Genomic DNA, 21,820 nt, shown 5'->3' on the forward strand with positions numbered 1-21,820 from the left:
TGAGCAAGGTACCCTGGGTCTGACTCTCAGTGCTGAGATGCTCTCTGGTTATGTCTTTGGGATGTGTTGTGTGTTCCTTTGGAGGATTGGTTACTAGTATCAGCATAAATAACATTTTCACAAATTACTTGTCATAAATAAAGGGAAGGGTAACCACCTTTCTGTAGGTTTCAGAGTTAGTGTTAGTCTATATTCGCAAAAAGAAAAGGAGTACTAGTGGCACCTTAGAGACTAACCAATTTATTTGAGCATAAGCTTTTGTGAGCTCAAATAAATTGGTTAGTCTCTAAGGTGCCACTAGTACTCCTCACCTTTCTGTATACAGTGCTATAAAATCCCTCCTGGCCAGAGGCAACATCCTGTTACCTGTAAAGGGTTAAGAAGCTCAGCTACCCTGGCTGGCACCTGACCCAAAGGACCAATAAGGGGACAAGATACTTTCAAATCTTGGGGGAGTGAGGGGGAGAAGGCTTTTGTTTGTGCTCTTTGTTTACGTGGTGGTTCTCTCTTGGGACTGAGAGAGGCCAGACAGAAATCTATCTTCTCCAACCCATCCTAATCCAAGTCTCCAATATTGCAACCAGTATAGGTAAGCCAGGCAAGGCAGATTAGTTTCTTTTGTTTTATGTGAATTTTCCCTGTGTTAAGAGGGAGGTTTATTCCTGTTTTCTGTAACTTTAAGGTTTTGCCCAGAGGGGGATCCTCTGTGTTTCTGAATCTGAATACCCTGTAAAGTATTTTCCATCCTGATTTTACAGAGGTGATTCTTTTACCTTTCTTTAATTAAAATTCTTCTTTTAAGAACCTGATTGATTTTTCATTGTTCTTAAGATCCAAGGGTTTGGGTCTGTGTTCACCTGTACAAATTGGTGAGGATTATTATCAAGCCTTCCCCAGGAAAGGGGGTGTAGGGTTTGGGGGGAGATATATTGGGGAGTGATGTCTCCAAGTGGTCTCTCCCTGTTCTTTGTTTAAAACGCTTGGTGGTGGCAGCATACTGTTCAAGGCCAAGGCAAAGTTTATACCTTGGGGAAGTTTTTAACCTAAGCTGGTAAGAATAAGCTTAGGGGGGTCTTTCATGTGGGTACCGACATCTGTACCTTAGAGTTCAGAGTGGGGAAGGAACCCTGACAACTATTTTGTCTATATAATATAGTTACTCTTTTTTGAACATGTCCTCTTTCCACTTGGCCTGCCCAGTTGGAGTCTGGGAGAGCTGCTGAGCATTGAGCATTTTTGAAAATTAGGCCAGTTATTTAGATGCCTAAATATGGATTTCAGAGCACCCTCCGTCCTTATTTTCAAGGCCCTCAGTTGGAGGACCAGGGAATTGAAGGAGTGAGTAGCCCTTTCTCAAGAGCTCTGCTTTTCAGAAACAATGGAAAGATCTGCCAGCAGGCACAAGCTTGTGTGCCTGAGGCTTGGTCTACATTACAGAATTAGGATGACCTAAGGCAGCTTACGTTGACCTAATTATGGCAGTGTCTATACTAGACTGCTGCTTCTGCCAAAGTAAGTGGCCCGCTACACTGATAAAATTCAACTTCCATGTGAGGCATAGCACTTATGCCAGTGTAGTTAGGGTGATGCAGTATCCTTGTAGATGCTGCAGTACTTACTTCAGCTGTTCGCTGTCATTCTGTCAGCAGAGTGGGGACCTGTGAATTGACACGAATGTCTGTTTTTCTGCTGGTAGGCTCTGTACTGTAAACTTGAGCCTGGTGAGGCTCACAGCTGGGCCAGGCCTCTCCCCCCACCCCATCTCTGGGGTGACAGGCCAAGCTGCAAGCCTGGTGCTAGGCTGCCCAGCGCTGAAACCCCAGGCTTTCAGTTGTGCGTGGAGCTCCCAGCGGGGAGCCTGGTTGCCTGGGCTCCTAGCTCCCCTTGGAGCTCCTACAGCTCTGAGCCAGAGACAAGGGCAAGCATGTCTGTTTTGAGGCTGGTAGGCTCCCTGTTGTGAAATTGGGGGGGCTAGGTTCACAGCTGGGGCTGTCACCTCAGGGCAGGTGGGGGACTCCAGCTTTGAGTCCTGCCTGTCAGTGCCCCATTTCAGTTGGTGATGCTCCTGGTGGGGTAGTGTGGACACCAACAGCCACTTGAATTACTGTGGTGACAGTAGGTCGATCTAAATTTGTAGTGTAGACAAGCCCGGAGCCAGGGCTCCTCTCACAGGGGCCCCAAGCCTTTAGAACTCATTACTCTAGGATCTAAAGATGATCACAGCTCCCCTGTGCTTTTCCACACAGCAACTCTTAACTATTAACATCTTAAGAAAATGCACATACTTCTCACGTGCCTTCCTCCCACTGCAGGGTGGAAGGGTGAGGACATAACTTTACTGTCTTTCAGCTTTTAGAAAGTACCTGGCTATTCATGGGTGCAGTGGAAACATCTAAACAAAATAGAAATCTTTGCCGGGAAAGCTGGGCCTAGGAGAGCCTGGCAGCTGGCCCCTGCTTTTCCCTATTTTTCCTAAGGCATAATTCTTCACTGGGGCTCGCTGCGTTACCCAGATCAGTGCCAGCCTAAATTTACAAGCTGAAGACTCTGTTTTACTGAACAGGCACCGGCTCCGCTCCAGGGAGCGGCAGGGCTGCTGAGGCCGGGCAGAGTAACAGAGCCCAAGCCGCGGAGCAGCCCTTGCCAGCATCTCCCCCGACCTCTGTGGAACCGCGGCGGGAGGCCTTCCCTGAACGAAGCCCGAGAGCGGAGCTTTCAGGGGGAAAATAAGCGACTCTTAATGTAAGAAGAGCCCGGTGCTGGGAAACCCCCCTTGAGCGTGGGTGGCTTCCTCCCACCGTGCAGCTCGCTAGCCCCAGGCCCTGGGCCGGGCGCCCTGCAGGCTGGGGCTGGCGGGCGGCCCGGCTCCTCTCCCCGGCCGGCCAGCAGGGGGCTCTGTGGGGACGCCGCGGAGTGGGAGCCGCCTCCCCAGGCCGGGCCATGGCGGAGACGTCGGGCGCCCGCTTCGCCAAGCGCCGCTTCCTGGGGGGCTTCGTCTGCGGGGCCGCGCTGGGCGCCGCCGCCTCCGGCCTGGCCGCGCTGCGGCTCCTCCGCAGCCAGCCCGGCCCAGCGCCGGCGGCCCCCCGCGAGCGGCCGCAGGGTAAGAGCGGAGCCGGAGGAGGAAGTTCCCCCTGGGAGTCCCCGGCCCCGCCAGCCCCAGAGCCCTGGTCCCCGGCCTGATCAGCTCCCCCCCCAACCCACCTCAATGCCCCGTCCCCATAGACCTCCCTCCCCTCCCTCGTCGGCCCCCCAAAACCCTCCATACTGCCCTGTCCCCATAGACCTCCCTTCTCTCCCTCGTCAGGCCCCCAAAACCCTCCTTACTGCCCTGTCCCACCCCCATAGACCTCCCTCCCCTCCCTCATCAGCCCCCGCAATCCTCCTCACTGCCCTGCCTCCCTAGATCTCCCTTCACTCCCTCATCAGCCCCCCAAAATCCACCTCACTATCCTGCCCCCATACACCTCCCTTCCCTCGCCTCATCAGCACCCCCAACAACCCTCCTCACTGCCCTGCCCCTATAGACCTTCCTCCCCTCCCTCGTCAGCCCCCCAAAACCTTCCTCACTGCCCTGCCTCCATAGATCTCCCTCCCCTCCCTCATCAGCCCCCAACAACCATCCTCACTGCCCTGCCTCCATAGACCTCCCCCTCTCATCAGCCTCCCCAAAATCCTCCTCGCTGCCCCGCCCCCCTAGATCTCCCTCCTCTCCCTTGTCAGCCCCTGCAAAACCTTCCTCACTGCCCTGCCCCTATACATCTCCCTCATCAGCCCCCCCAAAAGCATTCTCACTGCCCTGCCCCCATGGACCTCCCTTCCCTCGCCTCATCAGCACCCCTAACAACCCTCCTCACTGCCCTGCCCCTATAGACCTCCTTCCCCTCCCTCATCAGCCTCCCAAAACCTTCCTCACTACCCTGCCTCCATAGATCTCCCTCCCCTCCCTCATCAGCCCCCCAACAATCATCCTCATTACCCTGCCTCCATAGACCTCCCCCCTCTCATCAGCCTCCCCAAAATCCTCCTCACTGCCCTGCCCCGCCCCCATAGATATCCCTCCTCTCCCTCATCAGCCCCTCAAAACCCTGCTCACTGCCCTGCCCCCATAGACCTTCCTCCCCTCGCCTCATCAGCAACCCTCCTCACTGCCCTGCTCCCACACACCTCCCTCATCAGCCCCCCCAAAACCCTCCTCATAAACCATAAAGCGTTCTACTCCATTGTTACACAGGCCCTGGTGGATCACAGAGGTCAACGTGTTGCACTGGCAAAGTTCATATTTAAGCGCTTTGTAGAACTGGGAAGTTAAAGCTTGCCTCTGTGAGGGACTGAGTGCATCCTGTGGTGCGGTAAATGCTCTTAAGACCCACTAGCTTCATTGCAGGGGAGTTAGAATGTGGGGAGTTATCCTTACAGGTTTGCACTCTAAATAAAGTATGCATCCGATGAAGTGAGCTGTAGCTCACGAAAGCTCATGCTCAAATAAATTGGTTAGTCTCTAAGGTGCCACAAGTACTCCTTTTCTTTTTGCGAATACAGACTAACACGGCTGTTACTCTGAAACCTAAATATTTAATGCAAGTTTGGTGTCAAGCATGGATATGTCTCTGGTGGACATAAGTTATTCTTTTAAGAATAGCTTTTAAGCTGTAGCTTACGAAAGCTTATGCTCAAATAAATTTGTTAGTCTCTAAGGTGCCACAAGTCCTCCTTTTCTTTTTGCGGATACAAACTAACACGGCTGCTACTCTGAAACCTGTCTTTTAAGTGTATTTTTTTTGGTCTTAGATATGTTTTCAGTTCAAATCAAATAGAGTGTTATTCAATACTATGTATAGAAACATGAGCGACGTTCCCCTCCCTCTTTTGTTTCTAATCCCTGTTTCATCTGAGGATCATTTTTTGTTTGTTTCCCCCCTTAGAACCAGTGGAAGTGTCTCTTCTGGAACAGTATGGATTCCCTGTAGCTGGAACAGAGACCAGATGTTACACAAATCATGCACTGTCTTATGATCAGGCAAAACGGGTACCTAAATGGGTGATTGAACATATTTCAAAACAGAAGACACTGGGTATGTATGTGTGTGTTTGTTTATTTTGATGGCACCCGCAAGTGGGATAGGCACGTCACAGAAAATACATAAAGGGGATAGGTCTTGTTCTGAAGATCTTTCAGTCTGTGACCCAATCCTCCAATGAGCTCTGTGGAGCTGGATCTGTGCGCCCACTGAGAGTCTCACCAAAATCAGTGAGGCCTGGAAGTGCTGGGTTGATTACCCTAGTCCTGTAACAGGGATCTACCAGTGCAAGTCCTCATGCCTGTTCCAAGTGCCATTTTCCTTCGTGGGACTATGTGCTGGCAGAAGGGAGCATATTGAAGGATTTCTCTGCAGGATCGGGGCTTACGTGACAAATGTGACGGGTTTGAGTATATTCCATACAGCTTGAAGGGGAGGGGTCAGGAAGGACATGAGTTACAGGTATAAGATGAGGTGGTTGTACAGTTTACACAGACAAGTCTGGTGGTTCAGCGACTGTGTGTACGTCTGAAACACTCATTTGTTGTAGGTGACCTTGCAGAAGTGGGTCTTAAAAGGTGAAGTTAATGAATGTGAGGCTACCAATGTAAAATTAAACTACATAAACTAAGGCCCCAACGCCGCACCCATTTACAAACGTGCTTAATTTCACTCACTGGAACAGTCCCCTTGAAGGCAGTGGATTACTCAAGTGCTTAAAGGTGATCCTGGGGCAAATCTTCAGCTGCTGTAAATTGTCATAGCTCTATTCAATGGAGCTATCACAGGTTTACACCAGTTGAGGATCTACCCCTTGTCTGTCTTTGCAGGATCAGAGTCTGAATTAGTCAGAATAGCTCTGTGAGAAATTTAGTTAAAATATAAAGTGCCAGAAAAATAGGAGTAGGTAATATATAGCCCTGAAATAACATTTTGGGGAAAGTTGAATCAAGTGGGATCAACTGATCAAAACGAAATAATTAAAGTAGCACATTGTATTACATTTGTTACTCAGTATGTAACACATACTCTTTGTAACCCATTACTTACATTGCCTTAGTTCCACTATTTCTCTTGTGCGCATCTGATTCCCTCTTTTCTACTGCATATGTAAGAAAATAACTGTTTTCACCATCTGAATTAAATGCAAACAATATACAATCATCTTAATTTAAGTTTATAGAATTATTTCAGTTTTAATATTGGAAGTTGTTATTGGTAACAAAAGGTACCTGTATAACTGCAAAATAAGTAGCATCCCTTTTGCTGTATCTCAATCGCAATCTTCATGGTAGCTTTCAAAACTACAGACATGATCCTGCCAGCACTTAGACCTGACTGTAAGTAGTCCCATTGACTTCAGTGGTTCATCAGATGAAAGCAGTAATTTTAAAATTGTATTTGAGTGTCTGTAACCATCTGACATGTTAAAATGTTGTCCAAAGAATCAGAATCAAACTAACCAACCAGTTGAGATTAAATATCTTGAGACATACAATTCTGATATATGTCTGTTTGCTACTCTGATTAAGACATAGTCCTATCAAAATCGAGGCGGAAAATAATACTCAGATCGTATATAGAATCCTGAAATGTAAGCACTTTGGGAAGGCACATTGGATAACAGCTCTTTTTATTCTGTAATGATGATGGTTTGCTAATAACCTGACTATTTAGTATGTTGTTCCTCAGGCAACGCAGATCGAAGGCACTGCAAATTCAGACCAGATCCTAGTATCCCTCTCATGTTTAGTGCTGTCAATGAAGACTACATTGGGAGCGGGTGGTCGCGAGGACATATGGCACCAGCAGGAGATAACAAATTTTCAGTAGTAAGAATCCTTCTTAACTTATGTCTGTCAGTGGGAAGGTGAGCTAAAATTTATTTATAATGGGTTTTTTTGAGAGGAAGCATGGCCTACTTGTTGAGGGATAGGACATGGAATCAGGAGTTCTGGGTTTTCATCCTGATTTTGCTGTAGACTTGCCTTGTAAAACTGAGCAACTCACAACTTTCTATGCCCCGGCTTCTCTATCTGTAACATGGGGATGATTTACTTATCACACCTTAAAGGTCTCTTCTGATGCTTACTTAATAAGTGAGTGGAAGAAAGCAGCACTGTCCTCTTAGCCAACAGGTACTGAGATATTTATACCTCGATGGACAAAGCACTAGCAAACATACTGTAAAGAGCTGCCCTGCACTGGCAGGGGAATAATTTAGATGATTTAAAGATCTGTTCCCTTTCTAATTCTGTGTATGAAGTGAATGAAGGGACTGCCTTACCATTTGCCTTAGATGTCCTCTTAAAGTCTACGAAGTGTCTTTACTTACCTGATCTATGAAGTTGTAAAATAAGCATACCAAAATATTGGTCCCTTAATCCCTTGGCTGACTAACAAAGCAGCCTTGGTTCTATCTGGTCCTAGTTTGATTTTGTTCCATAATAGAGATGATTTGCTATTTAGGAAGCAGACTGAAAGTGCATTTTGTCCTGAAATGTAATATGCTGTGGAGCAGGGTGATGGCAGCACTGTGTTACGTAGTAAATTAATGCACTAGTCATTTTACTTATAGTGGAAGGGTCACTGATGGATTTTGTCTGTTATTCCAGCTATTTCAACATGTTTAGCAGCTTGTACAATGAAGCCCAGGACTAAAATAGGGTTAGATATGCTAACTGGAATATTTCACAGTTTGCACAACTGCTACCTGTACTAAGCATTGTTCTAAATATTGCTGCCAGATCCTTAACTTCTGTGAATAAGGAGAATCTGAAAAAGCACTTAAAATGAAATAAAATAATAAGATGCAGGATAAGAGCCTGAGATTTTACTTTCATATTTTTTCACATATGTGTAAATGTATAGGACCAGAAGAAGGCCAAGGTTACTTCTTCTCTGGATTCAGAGTAGCAGTCGTGTTAGTCTGTATTCGCAAAAAGAAAAGGAGTACTAGTGGCACCTTAGAGACTAACCAATTTATTTGAGCATAAGCTTTCTTGAGCTACAGCTCACTTCATCCGAGCTCACGAAAGCTTATGCTCAAATAAATTGGTTAGTCTCTAAGGTGCCACTAGTACTCCTTTTCTTTCTTCTCTGGAATTACTTGGGCCTCAATCCTGAAATGTTTGTGCACCTTCTTAACTCTACTCACAATTTGTAAAGTTAAACAGGTGCATAAACCTTTGCAGGATCAGGGCCTTGCTGACCATTCCATCATCTGCACCCTGTATATTTTTAAAATTGTAAAATGTTGGTAATGTAAAACCTTTCCTGCCAAGTAAAGGCAAAAACGTATTGAACCAATCTGGGAAATAAGAACTGTAAGTGCAAATTTCCCTCCCCTCCAGAAAAGGCAGCCAGCTACTCCCAAACTAATTACAAACTAATGACCCTTTAACATTAATTCCATACTGTCATTCAATATTATGCTTAAATATTATTTTGTTTGCTGGCTCCAAAAATGGATACACTTCTGAAAGTTTCTGTAGAATGATAGATGGGCCTGAGCTGCAAAGATCATATCCCAATTTTCCATCTCTACTTCCGCCCCAGTACTTCGGCGGTGCTCTGATATAGGATTTTGATTTTACCCATTATGTAAATAATGTTCAGCTCTGAAGTTTGGCTCTAGATATGGGTTCTGATTCCAAACTCTCCTAAAGTTTGGCTTCGTTTTCAGCCTATCTCAATAACATTTCAATAACATGGCACCATTTTTTCTTTATATAGCAAGCTATGGCTGAAACATTTTACCTGTCCAACATTGTGCCCCAGAATTACAAGAATAATGCTGGATTCTGGAACAGGTAAGATGTTACTTTTTTATGGATTAAGTGTAAGATGAAGACTAAGTTTAAGTCAGTGGTAAAACACTAATAATATCTTACATATATATAGCAAAGGATTTCTAAGCACTTTTCAAGCCATGTGCAAGAATACTGCATGCTACATATTGCAGCCTCCTCCAAGAGGAAAGGCAGTGCCAAGAACAATATGCAATCATTTTGGTGCATTATCCAATAGAAACTGTAGGAGGGATTTAGTTAGGTGAATATAATTATTTATCCTAGGGGTTAACATCAGGAGCCAAGCTGGGTTGGAATGCCAAGAGATCAGAATTGAGAGACAAACTGGAGGGCAGGGATCAAGAGTCAGGTCAGCTGTGCAACCCAATCCTTCAGGGCTTGGTTAGCCACCTGAAGGCAGGTGGCCCATTCAGGTGAGTCTAGTGATTCTGGGCTGCTGGGTCCATTCCTCTCACAGGGGGCCCACTCCTGTGGGTTACAGAGATCTGTACAAGCTGTCAAGACCGGGGTGTGGGTGGCCTGGCCTTGGGTTTAATGTCAGGCACAGGCCGAGGGGCCAGGAGCCAATTACCAGGAATCAGGCCAGGTTGGAATACCAGGAGATTAGAATTCAGAGACAAACCAGAGGGCAGGAACCAGGAGGCAGTTACCAAGATTCAGGCTGAGTCAGGATACCAGGAGGTCAGGAACAGGTAAATGCCAGATCAACAGTCTGTGTCAGGGTGAAGCCCAGTTGTAGGTGGTGTTAGATGTTTGGCTGTGTGTGTGCTCCCTCTGTGCTGTCCCAGATCTGCGCAGACATTTGGCACAGCAGACCTCGAGCGAACTGCCCAGCGACCACAAGATATGTTAAGGTATGAAGGCACCCAGCCAGGTTATTGCGAACAAAGAATGGTCCTAGCTCCCTGGATCAATGTCTACAGTTACACTAGCACATGTATGCCCATGACAATGGACACAGCTCAATCAGTGGCGGGACTTTCCACTGCCCCCTAGGCTGGCCCAAAACACTCCCCCTGAGACTCTGTTTTATACATCAGTACAAACAAGTTACGTATTGCCCCTCTGATGTAGTTAGTTGACACCTTCTGACGTAGCCCGTTACCACCCATCACCTTGTACCTGTTGTTTTGATCAAAACATCTCTATCCATCGTGTTGTTATCCTGACCTTATCTTTAAGATGGATCAACATATTCCTGCTATCTTTGGGGAATGTGCTGGTATCGGGGTGTTCTGGTACCACCCTTCTGGAATGTGTTTGCATGCATGGCCTGTGCCTAGCGCTTCTTTGGAATTTGTGTTTCTGCAACATTAGGCCTGTTCTTGCCAGATTCTGTGCACAGGTCCTGCCTTTTACTCACAACTTAACTTTGCTTTATTGCAGCAAAGCTTTGACCACTACTTTAGTTTAGGCCTCATACCACATCTCTAATATAAGGGCTTATGTTTCAGGCCCTCTTCCTACTACAAGAGGGACAATTTCCTTTTTTCTCCTCTGGCTTAAGTAGGGGCTGTGGCCCAATCAGGAGACTTGGAGCTCTCCCAGTCAGAGCATAGGGGAGTGGCTTATGTCCCAGTTGGGCTTCTTCAACCCTGGTCCCAGCTGCTGTCTGAAAGCTGCCAGGGGGAAGACTGGAGTATGACTTTCCCCCACCACTCCCACAGCTACAGGTTTGAGACCTGCAAGGCCTGACAGGAGTACACTCATCCAAGTAACAACCAGCCAAAATCTTCCTTTGTGAAGACTGGTAGCATCACAGCTTTGAGGTGATGGAACTGGATGATGTCTATTAACTGTTCATATTGGCTCTTTTCCTTTGTTCTTTTGAGGTGAAAACTATTTAATAACTAAAACAAACATTGATTCTGTACTTGTGTGGGACTCAATATCTTTTAAGGCTCAGAAATCAAAGGGAGTGATGAATTTTACAAGGCTCAATCAAGGAGAGGATAATAAAATAATGTAAAATATTACAATTAAAAATCTAGCATAGGAAATGATTCATCATTCTTGCAAACGCTGCTTCTGCTTTTGCAAGAATATATATAAAAGCATATGAGGCATTCAGTAAGGTTATATGATTTCATGGATAAATAATGCACTATAGCATTTTAAGAGATATTCTATTGTTTTAATGCCTCAGAAATTTGGGCATAAGTTTTCACTGATGCTAAAGCTAGGCACGTGCCGGTTTAGGGTCAGGAGCTTCTTTCAGTTGAGAACTCTGGCTAATCAGGAGATCATGGGGAGAGCCTGAAAATTGCATCGGGCATCTACAGCCCCAAGGTCTTAGCCTACTAAGTAGAATTAAATATCAATGTTACCACTCCCCTCCTCCCCCAGTGCCATGCCCCCCGCAATTTAAAGGAATAAAACTACTGTGTTGTTTATTCAGTTCATATTGCCATTAAGCTTTCTATATGACGCAATTTTAAGGATGAAATGTACTATGTCTCTAGCTTTTGTTTTCTTCTACCTTGTCAGGGTTCCTTCCCCATTCTGAACTCTAGAGTACAGATGTGGGGCCCCTCATGAAAGACCCCCCTAAGCTTATTCTTACCAGCTTAGGTTAAAAACTTCCCCAAGGTACAAACTTTGCCTTGTCCTTGAACAATATGCTGCCACCACCAAGCGTTTTAAACAAAGAACACTGAAAGAGCCCACTTGGAAACGTCTTCCCCCAAAATATCCCCCCAAGCCCTACACAACCCCTTTCCTGGGGGGGCTTGAGAATAATATCCGAACCAATTTGTTACAAAATCATCAAAGACCCAAACCCCTGGATCTTGGAACAATGGAAAAATCAGTCAGGTTCTTAAAAGAAGGATTTTATTAAAAAAAAAGAAAAGAAAGAAAGGTAAAAATCATCTCTGTAAAATCAGGATGGAAAATACTTTATAGGGTATTCAGATTCAAAACACAGAGGATCCCTCTCTGGGCAAAACCTTAAAGTTACAGAAAACAGGAATAAACCTCCCTCTTAACACAGGGAAAGTTCACATAAAACAAAAGATAAACTAATCCGCCTTGCCTGGCTTATCTATACTGGTTACAATATTGGAGACTTGGATTAGGATGGGTTGGAGAAGATGGATTTCTGTCTGACCTCTCTCAGTCCCAAGAGAGAACAGCCACATAAACAAAGAGCACAAAACAAAAGCCTTCCTTCCCCCAAGATTTGAAAGTATCTTGTCCCCTTATTGGTCCTTTGGGTCAGGTGCCAACCAGGTTAGCTGAGCTTCTTAACCCTTTACAGGTAACAGGATGTTGCGTCTGGCCAGGAGGGATTTTATAGCACTGTATACAGAAAGGTGGTTACTCTTCCCTTTGTATTTATGAATACCCCTTCCTGGCTTCACTTCTCTTTTCCTTTCTTCTCTTTTATAATTGATTATTTTTAGTGTTGTCTTTCAGTGTTTGTGTTCTTTTTTCATTTTCTCCCCTCAATATCCTTATATCTCTCTCTCTCTTTCTTACATTTTATCTGCCACCTCTATATTTTCTGTATCTCCTTACTTCTCCCCACCAAAAAATCTCTCTCAATACCATGCTGCTTTTCTAATTTATCCCATCAGTTTCTTCCTCTCTCTCTCTCTCTCCCAACCCAACTATATGAAATAACTGTTTGTACGTTGGACTATGTCAAATTGACTAAAGTGAGACTTGCAAACCAAATGTGAGACACCTCCTCTCTTCTCTCCTGTAGGGGTCCCCACAGTGATCATTTTGATGTAAGCAGCTGCTGTGACCTGTAGGAACCATATAAAGAGTGGCTATAATCAGTTCCCTTTTCTGAAAACTAGGCATGACTTGGCAAGCTGTTCACATGGACAAACTTTTCATGTTCCCAACTAAATTCACTAAGTATTTTTCTGAACCCCAAAAATATGCGGTAACCAATGATACCTTTCCTAAAGGCAGTGTTACATTGTTCCTAATCAGTTTCACACAGAAGAGCAAGAAGGGGCTTGGAGACTGCCATTGGCATCAGTGCATGTGAGAGAATGCCTGGAACACTTGCAATTTGACATTTAAGATTCTAAAAAATGCAGCTTAAAAAATTCTCTAATTATATATTTTACAAAAATATTTGGCAGTATGTTGAAGGACCATAATTCCTCTAAAACATGGAGGAGCAAACAAAAAATAATATAAAAAAGCCGTTTGAAATGAGATTGGATGCAGCCGGCCTCCCCCCTCCCCCCGAAATTCTTATTTACTGAAAGTAAATAAGATCAAGATCTCAAGAAAGATCAAGAACTCAGTAGTGGAAATTATTGGGGAATTTGAGTTTTGAGGGAATGTGATGAAACTGCTGATCTGAGGTCTCAAATGTGTGCAGAAAATGCATGACCAATTGTAAATTAACCAATGGAGCGTGAATGAAGGAGATGGGACAACAACAACTTCAACTTATGCATGCATTTACCCATTTTTGGCATGCAGTTTAGGCCCATATTTTTGAAAATGCACCCCAAAAGTGTCTGAGAGTAGTTTGTCTTGCCCTCTATGTTCTAGGCATATTTTTTTTTAAAAAATTAAAGTTTACCCACTGGCATTCCTTGACGTGAGGGATATCTTTGCAGAATGGAAATGTATTGTCGGGAGCTGACAGAGAGATTTGAGGATGTTTGGATAGTTTCTGGACCTTTGACCTTGCCTCAGACAGGGGATGATGGAAAGAAAAGAGTTACCTATCAGGTAGGTACCTGTGCTGCTGTTATACACTAAATTGAATGTCACAGTTAACAGTATCTTTACATAAAACAGAAGCAAATAAACATAGTTGTCTTGCAGGTTGGTTAAAACAAAGTTAAACTCCTTTGTAGTACTTGCAAAATGTTGGAATAGACATTTGCACTATTGTAGCTTGCCTACACTCTGAAATCGTGCTGCAGTAAATTCTGTTATAAAATCCTTCATTTTGTTCATGTAATAGAGGGCATTTAAATGCCTCTTTATAAAGCTGTATTAAAACTGTACTTAGTGCTTCTATACTGCAAGATAACTGCTAGGTAGAGGGCCAGTGGGGTTTGCTGAGGTATATGTATCTATTTAATCATATATTTATATATTCTTTAAAATTACACATCTCTGAACCATCAGAATGCTAACACAGTGTGGGTTTTCAAAGTCACCGAAGGGTTTTGGGTGCCCTGTTGCCATTCATTTTAACAGCAATTAGTTGTCCAAATCCCTTCGCCAGCATTTAAAATCTGAGCCGTAAAGCCTGATCTAAAAATCAGTGAAGTCAACTGAAAGGCTTCAGCTGAGTTCGGTAGGCTTTGGATGCAGCCTTATCACTGTAATCTTCATCCTCCCTCCCTGTTGCCCTTTATTTTTTATTACACCCATTGATGTGTAAAATGTTTGTTGTAATTTTGGACAAGGTTTTCAGAAGTTATTGCATTACAAGCCAAGAGACCAAGAAATGCTGTTGAGTTGACTGATAGCCCCCCCCCACCTCTTTGCTTGACCAACTGCTCTTATTCTTAAAGGTAAGTATGTGTGTAAGTTCTTGTAGGAGCTGTTCAAAGCAGGGACTATCTTTGACTGTGCAGCACCTAGCATGATGGGGCCTTAATCCCGCCTAAGGTCTTTGGGTGCTAGCATAATGCAAATTAATAATTCATAATTTTCATCTTCAGAAATAAAGATTTACAACCTTTAATCAACGCAATATGCTTGTGAGGTAGGTAATTGTTGTCCTCATTTTACAAATGGAGAAACTGAGAATGGTTAAATGACTTGACCAAGGCCACACAGCAAGTCAGCAGCAAAGCTAGGATTACAATGTTCTGGAGTCCAGGCTTGTGCATAGCCCACTAGACTTTGCTTCACTTTGATTATCATGATCTTTTAGTTTCAATTGTTTATCCTTTAAAAAAGATTATTATCTTGGATTACAAAGAATTAATAATCAACTGGAATCCAGAGGATGGACCCTAAGAATATCTTAAAAATGACAGTGATTTTCCAGCAAGCTGTAGAATTGTTTAGAGTCTAGCAGTTGTTTCCACTATGTTGAATTTTAGTCAGCATTTTCTAAATTGTGTTGTTGGAGGAACAATGTCTCCTCCCAGTACATAGAAAAGGAAGAGTATATTTTAAAAAAACACTCTAACTCTGGCTAGCAGTTTTGAAATGTTAATTTTAGTACTCCACAGGTAAAAATAAGACCAGTGTTTGTATCTTACTGCCTTTATTAAAAGTAACTTGATACCAACATACTATACTTGAATAATACAGTAGCACAGTGTGTCCCTGTGGCTTTGATTACCGTATAATTTTGTTCTAGTCTGGTGCCAAGATATCTTCATCATCCCTGGGTTTGAAGACAACTCACGTCTTTTATGAATGTCGTATCAGTTTTGGTCTTAATACAAGCTATGAAGTGAAGTTCGATCTTATATGAGTCTGGGATAGGAAATGGCAAAGTGATGGTCACATTTATAAACCCTCTGTAGTAAATTACCTTTTTCCAGAATGAGGTACAGTGGATAGATTCCTTTGCAACTTAACACTTTGTCATGAATTTTTTTATTATATTCCCAAACTAGCATATATTTAGTTTGAGGGTGGGAGTAATTTAATTAGTTTTACTATTTGAATGATTTCAACTTAAAATCTTTAATTATGTATATGCATGATTGTTTATTTTAGCTGGTGTTTTGAATGTGTTTGTGAATTTTAGAAAGAATCACTATTAAATTTCACGAAAAAGGAAAGGGGATAGAAAATAACAGAAAACAAGCTAAATTTCAACCTAATGTGGCTATAGTTCTACTGCTTCTAAAGGTTGTTTAAAGGAACATGCAGTCTTTTCAACTCGCAACCACTCAACTGTGTATTTGTTTGGTTATTTGCAGTAGCATGAATGCTAGATGCTTGTTGGCGCCTGATTCTCTTTGAAATTTGAGAAGGGACTCATAGACTCTTAATAGGAAGAACTTGCTATTTGCAAATGTGCTTTGTAGCATATGGATAAAGCCACTTGTGTTCAGGTGCTTTTAAAGGGTTCATTCCCTTATTGTAAATAAAATAGACACTGAAAATACCTAAAATTGCCCAGTTTTTGTCATTTTGAATATTGTTTGCAGTAGAGACTCTTCTGATCTCACTAGGAGTTTGTCCCTTGGGGAGCAAGACTTTGGAGTGTAGGAATTTTTTATTCACCAGTAAAAACTAATTCTCTCTCCTAAAACAGGGGGCATAATTTGCCAAATCACACATAAAAGTTCATTAAAAATAAATATCTAGAGTGAAATCTGGCCCCTGTGAAGTCAGTGGGAGTTTTGCCATTGACTTCATAGGCCAGGATTTCACCCCTTCAGCCAGGAACCCAAAGAATTTGCTACTGAGCAAGAACTGGCGGGTACCCTTTTAGCCATCTTTTGGTAGTGACCTGTGTTGTGTTCAGACCAGTGACCTAGAAATGGAAGGTTCAGTAATCCACAACCAGCCTCTAATCTCATTGTTTGTTTGATGTGGATGACATGGGAAAGTATCACTCATTTGAAGTTGTTGTTTAAAGAGAGAAACTGTAGTGTAGATTCAAGCACTGAAATTACATACCAAGGATCTAACAATGTAAATTCTACAGCTGGGCTACTCATATCTTTATGCTCCTCCACTGTTTTCTTTTGTGAAACAAAAGATGTGTAAGTACTAAAATGTGCATGTATGCATTAATCTATTTACTGGTCCACTCTTCAGTCTGTGTTTTCTTGTTCTTGGCTATTCAAATGGTGAAATATAGACCCACTGATGGCAAGGCTGGTGATTTTCTCATCATGGATATCCCCAAAACATTATTTTTAGATCACTTTAGAGCAGTGGTTCCAAAACTTAATTCGTGGCTTGTTCAGGGTAAGCCCCTGGCAGGCCGCGAGACACTTTGTTTACCTGAGCGTCCGCAGGTACGGCCGCTCGCAGCTCCCAGTGACCATGGTTCGCCGTTCCCGGCCAATGGGAGCTGCAGGAAGCAGCGCGGGCTGGGCCATCGCTTCCCGCAGCTCCCACTGGCCAGTAACGGTGATCCGCGGCCACTGGGAGCTGCGAGCAGCCGTACCTGCTGACGCTCCATGTAAACAAAGTATCTTGTGGCCTGCCAGGGGCTTACCCTGAACAAGCCTCAAACCAAGTTTGGAAACCACTGCTATAGAGAAAAGTCAGAGCAGCAGCCATGGCATTGTTCCCAGTTCCTGCTTGGACTGCTGTACCATTTGTTGTTTAATTCCAGAAAGGGAATTAACCTCAAATTCCTTATATGCCGATGTTGTTCTATCTGTTGGCTGAACTTGCTGTATCCCAAGATAAATTCTGTCAGCTCATCTGCCTCCAGTGGAGGCTTTTATTGCGAAGGATAGATTGATGATTGTGCTTGGTATTGAGAGATACATTTGCAGAATATATATAGATGTATAAAAAATGTAAAATAGAATGCCAACAGGAAGAATCTGTTCTGTGTCACTGGAGAGGCAGATGCAGGTTTTTCATCTTTGTCCAGAGCAAATCAAAATGACATTGTCTTCTTTTATATATTACTATTCTCCAGCGAACGTCAGTTTAGTGATTTTCCTCTGTTGGCAGATTGTTGGTTTTAAATGAGACTTATACCGTAATTTTATTGCATCACACTCCTCTCTCCACCCTTCGCTCACAATGAAATGATACTAAATCATAACAAACTTTTTCAGAAATTGTTGTAAAAAGAAAGCACAATTGAGATCTTGTTTATTTCAGAGAAGACATTTTGCTTGACACTTTTTTTAACAAAGTATTTAATAATTACTGGAAGTATTTATCTTTTAATGTTTAAAGATGTTGATTTAATGGAATTAATACTTTTTCCTAACACAAGACAGAAATCAACAATATGAGATGGGGTGCACACCAGTAACTGAGGGGTGGGTGGTTAAAACCCTAACAGCACCTTTTCAAGTGTGTGATGGTGATGTAAAGATGACTGAAGACCCTCTCAAAGGTTTTTATTAATCTCTTTAATCTAGATATTACAAGGGAAAAGAACCTGCAACACAGAAGGAAGCAAACTTTGGTGCCATTATTAGCACTCCAGATATGCTGAGTACTATAGAGACAAGTAGCAGACACAGTTTCTACCCCAAAAGGTGTAGAAAGGGCCAGGATCTCAGAATCTAAGGGCCAGGATCTCAGCTTAAATGTGCATAGCTCCCTCAGCCGCTAAATTTGGACAAGATGAATAAATGAAAATAATTTAAACACTGCGGAGGTAAAAAGGAAGACAGAGGTTACACAATAGGCTTATGTGGTTGCTTTCATTTAGCAATGCAGGCATCTGGAAGGCTAGCTGTGGTTGGTTTTTTTTTTAAACATATTAAAGTTACTATAGGGGAAGTTGCAGTGACTGCTATATTTAGATTGCCTAACACCGAATGAGGCACAATTTCTCTGGAAAAAATAATATGTGATCATTTATTAAAGACTGTATTATACTCTGTATGTACAAGGAGGCTGATTTATGTCGAGCTGATTCAGAAATTTTCAACAAAACTTTTTTTATTGGAAAATTATTTGTCAAAACTGAGCTGTAGCTCCCCCCCACCCCCCGTACCAATGCTTATTTAATTATACCAAGTGGAACCACTCCCATTGGAGAGATTGAGAAAGAGACCAGCTCTATAGTCCCGGGGTTCGGCCACTCATCTGGGATGTGGGAGACCCAGGTACCTAGTCTGAACCAAGCTATTGGCTATTCCGAGGTGGGTTTCTCTCTCCCTCAACCTTAACATTTTTTTAGCATAGTTCTTCTGCATGTGATATCTTTTCTGTATTACTCAGGAAAAACAAATGCTGAATACGTTATAAGCAAAATAAAAAGAGCCCTTGGAACAGGACCGCATTCAAACTCCTCACTCCCTCATAATGCCATGTGACAGAGCCCTATCAACTAGGGAAACTCGGGCTATAAGAACAGAATTAATGCTCTAATAGGGCCAATAGCAACACGAGTGCAAAAGGACAATGGGACTGGAATGGAGAGCATAAGCGATGTTCAGGGCACTCAAGGCCAGGAGAAAATGCACTAACAGCAAGGAGGATTCCAGAAAGTCTGTTTCTATAAGGAATCCTGGATCAAATTATGATAAAGCTCTACTGAGTTAATTCTGGGGTAATATCAATAGGAATGATGTTATCTAAAGCAAGACATCTAATGGACCTGGTCAGCATAGTCTTTGAAGTTATCAGTAAAGCAAATCAAGTGTCTTCTCTGAGGCACTGGACCAGAGGAGGCCATAGGCTGACTCTAGAGCAAGAGGGAGGATGTGTCTGAAGATTCAGGGGACGGCATTGCAGATGATTTGGAGATTTAACTGACCACTTAATTTTGCTATTCCTGGACCTTGATGGCAGTGTAGACTTAAGTAGCAGGAGAGTTGACTCTGTTTCCAAGAGATACTGGATTACGGATTTCCTGCTACCCCACAGTTGTTATATAGAGAGAGCTTCAAAACACACATACCCAGGGAAGGGTTACTGTAGTGCAGATGACAGGTTTCAGAGTAGCAGCTGTGTTAGTCTGTTTCACAAAAAGAAAAGGAGTACTTGTGGCACCTTAGAGACGAACAAATTTATTTGAGCATAGGCTTTCGTGAGCTACAGCTCACTTCATTGGATGCATTTCCACTGCATGCATCCGATGAAGTGAGCTGTAGCTCACAAAAGCTTGTGCTCAGATAAATGTATTAGTCTCTAAGGTGCCACAAGTACTCCTTTTCTGAAGTGCAGATGAAATTTCTGTAGTTATTGTTTTAATGTATTTGACAATATTGCCTGATGCAGGGAAAGTGTACAGGACTGGTTAATGCGTATTGGCAGCTAAGTCCTGATGGAATTTGATTTTTATTGACCATGTCCTGCAGAAATCTCGGGTAATTGCCAACTCAGAGCTGGAGCTCCCTGTAATGAAAGCCCACTGCCTTTCACTAATTTTGTTTACGGTGGTTTTGCATTTTCTCATCACTAGATGGCACAGTGCAACTTTTCAGACGTCATGATTGCTTTTCGTGCTTGCTTATTACTACCTTATTGGAGGAGACTTGCTTTCTCTTCTTGAATTCACTGGGCAGCTGTAGCCCTTTTAATTGGGTTGGATGTAGAATAAAAATACAGTAAAGCTTGTGTTGAAAACTACAAGTACGTATCCTTTTAAAAAGCTAGCAGAGGGTTCTGTTGTATCTTTAAAGCGCAGCCTGTATTGGGGCTAGTGTGAAGGTGCTTTGTGCCTGTGGGAGTCCTGAGAGGCATTGTTCCTAAAACAGGCCCTCAGAAATGCAGCGGGTGCAGTGTCTGCTGGATGCTGCTGGGGAGAGGCAGGGCTAGCACTGACATTACTGCTACCCAGGACCGGCCCTTTGGTTTCCTGATTTGTGCTGTTATGCCCAGTCCTCACATTGGGCAGGTCCTTATGCACCTATGCAGGAGTTGGGTAACCTTGCTTACACAGTACAAGAATGATTTTTCCATTATATGTTGAGAAATTCGTAAGCTGTTGTTATTTGGGAAATGCAAGATATATATTTTCTTTGTCTTTTTAGTTTAACTCCTGTCCCTGCCCCTCTCTGTCCTGTTTAAAAAAAGAAAAGGAGGACTTGTGGCACCTTAGAGACTAACCAAATTATTTGAGCATAAGCTTTCGTGAGCTACAGCTCACTTCATCGGATGCATGCTGTGGAAAATACAGAAGATGTTTATATACACACAAACCATGAAAAAATGGGTGTTTACTACTACAAAAGGTTTTCTCTCCCCATACCCCAGTGTCCTGCTGGTAATAGCTTATCTAAAGTGATCACTCTCCTTACAATGTGTATGATAATCAAGGTGGGCCATTTCCAGCACAAATCCAGGTTTTCTCCCCCCCCCCCCCAACGCATTATTAAGGATCTACAACCTATCCTGAAGGATGACCCAACACTCTCACAAATCTTGGGAGACAGGCCAGTCCTTGCCTACAGACAGCCCCCCAACCTGAAGCGAATACTCACCAGCAACCACATACTACACAACAGAACCACTAACCCAGGAACCTATCCTTGCAACAAAGCCCGTTGCCAACTGTGCCCACATATCTATTCAGGGGACACCATCACAGGGCCTAATCACATCAGCCACACTATCAGAGGCTTGTTCACCTGCACATCTACCAATGTGATATATGCTATCATGTGCCATCAATGCCCCTCTGCCATGTACATTGGTCAAAATGGACAGTCTCTACGTAAAAGAATAAATGGACACAAATCAGATGTCATGAATTATTACATTCATAAACCAGTCGGAGAACACTTCAATCTCTCTGGTCACGCGATTACAGACATGAAAGTTGCAATATTACAACAGAAAAACTTCAAAACCAGACTCCAGCGAGAGCCTGTTGAATTGGAATTCATTTGCAAATTGGATACAATTAACTTAGGCTTGAATAGAGACTGGGAGTGGCTAAGTCATTATGCAAGGTAACCTATTTCCCCTCCCCCCCCCCCCCCCCCCCCGTTCCTCAGACGTTCTTGTTAAACCCTAGATTTGTGCTGGAAATGGCCCACCTTGATTATCATACACATTGTAAGGAGAGTGATCACTTTAGATAAGCTATTACCAGCAGGAGAGTGGGGTAGGGGGAGAGAAAACCTTTTGTAGTGGTAAACACCCATTTTTTCATGGTTTGTATGTATAAAAACATCTTTTGTATTTTCCACAGTATGCATCCGAGGAAGTGAGCTGTAGCTCACGAAAGCTTATGCTCAAATAAATTGGTTAGACTCTAAGGTGCCACAAGTCCTCCTTTTCTTTTTGAGAATACAGACTAACACAGCTGTTACTCTGAAACCTGTCCTGTTTAAATCCATTCTAAAATTTGGAGCAGTTTTAGCATGAGCATTGGTAAGCTCTTGTGGCCTTGGAGAAAAGCCTATAGGACTTCAAAGAAAAATAGTTAAAACCTGA

At 43.2% G+C, this 21,820-nt stretch overlaps 2 protein-coding genes across 2 annotated transcripts in view; both read left to right on the forward strand.

The window, feature by feature from the left end:
- ACVR2B (activin A receptor type 2B) overlaps positions 1-5,052 on the forward strand; it is a 168,423-nt gene extending 163,371 nt beyond the window's left edge. The window contains exon 12 of the transcript XR_007354877.2: positions 4,923-5,052. The gene's annotated coding sequence lies outside the window, so the exon portion shown is untranslated. The remainder of the gene's footprint in view (positions 1-4,922) is intronic.
- EXOG (exo/endonuclease G) overlaps positions 2,905-21,820 on the forward strand; it is a 35,580-nt gene continuing 16,664 nt past the window's right edge. The window contains exons 1-5 of the mRNA XM_048837526.2: positions 2,905-3,100; positions 4,923-5,072; positions 6,711-6,850; positions 8,754-8,830; positions 13,420-13,534. Coding sequence (XP_048693483.2) covers positions 2,941-3,100; positions 4,923-5,072; positions 6,711-6,850; positions 8,754-8,830; positions 13,420-13,534 — 642 coding nt within the window. The 5' untranslated portion in view covers positions 2,905-2,940. The remainder of the gene's footprint in view (positions 3,101-4,922; positions 5,073-6,710; positions 6,851-8,753; positions 8,831-13,419; positions 13,535-21,820) is intronic.

This window comes from Caretta caretta, chromosome 2, assembly GCF_965140235.1.
Source record: "Caretta caretta isolate rCarCar2 chromosome 2, rCarCar1.hap1, whole genome shotgun sequence".
NCBI classification, from domain to species: domain Eukaryota; kingdom Metazoa; phylum Chordata; order Testudines; family Cheloniidae; genus Caretta; species Caretta caretta.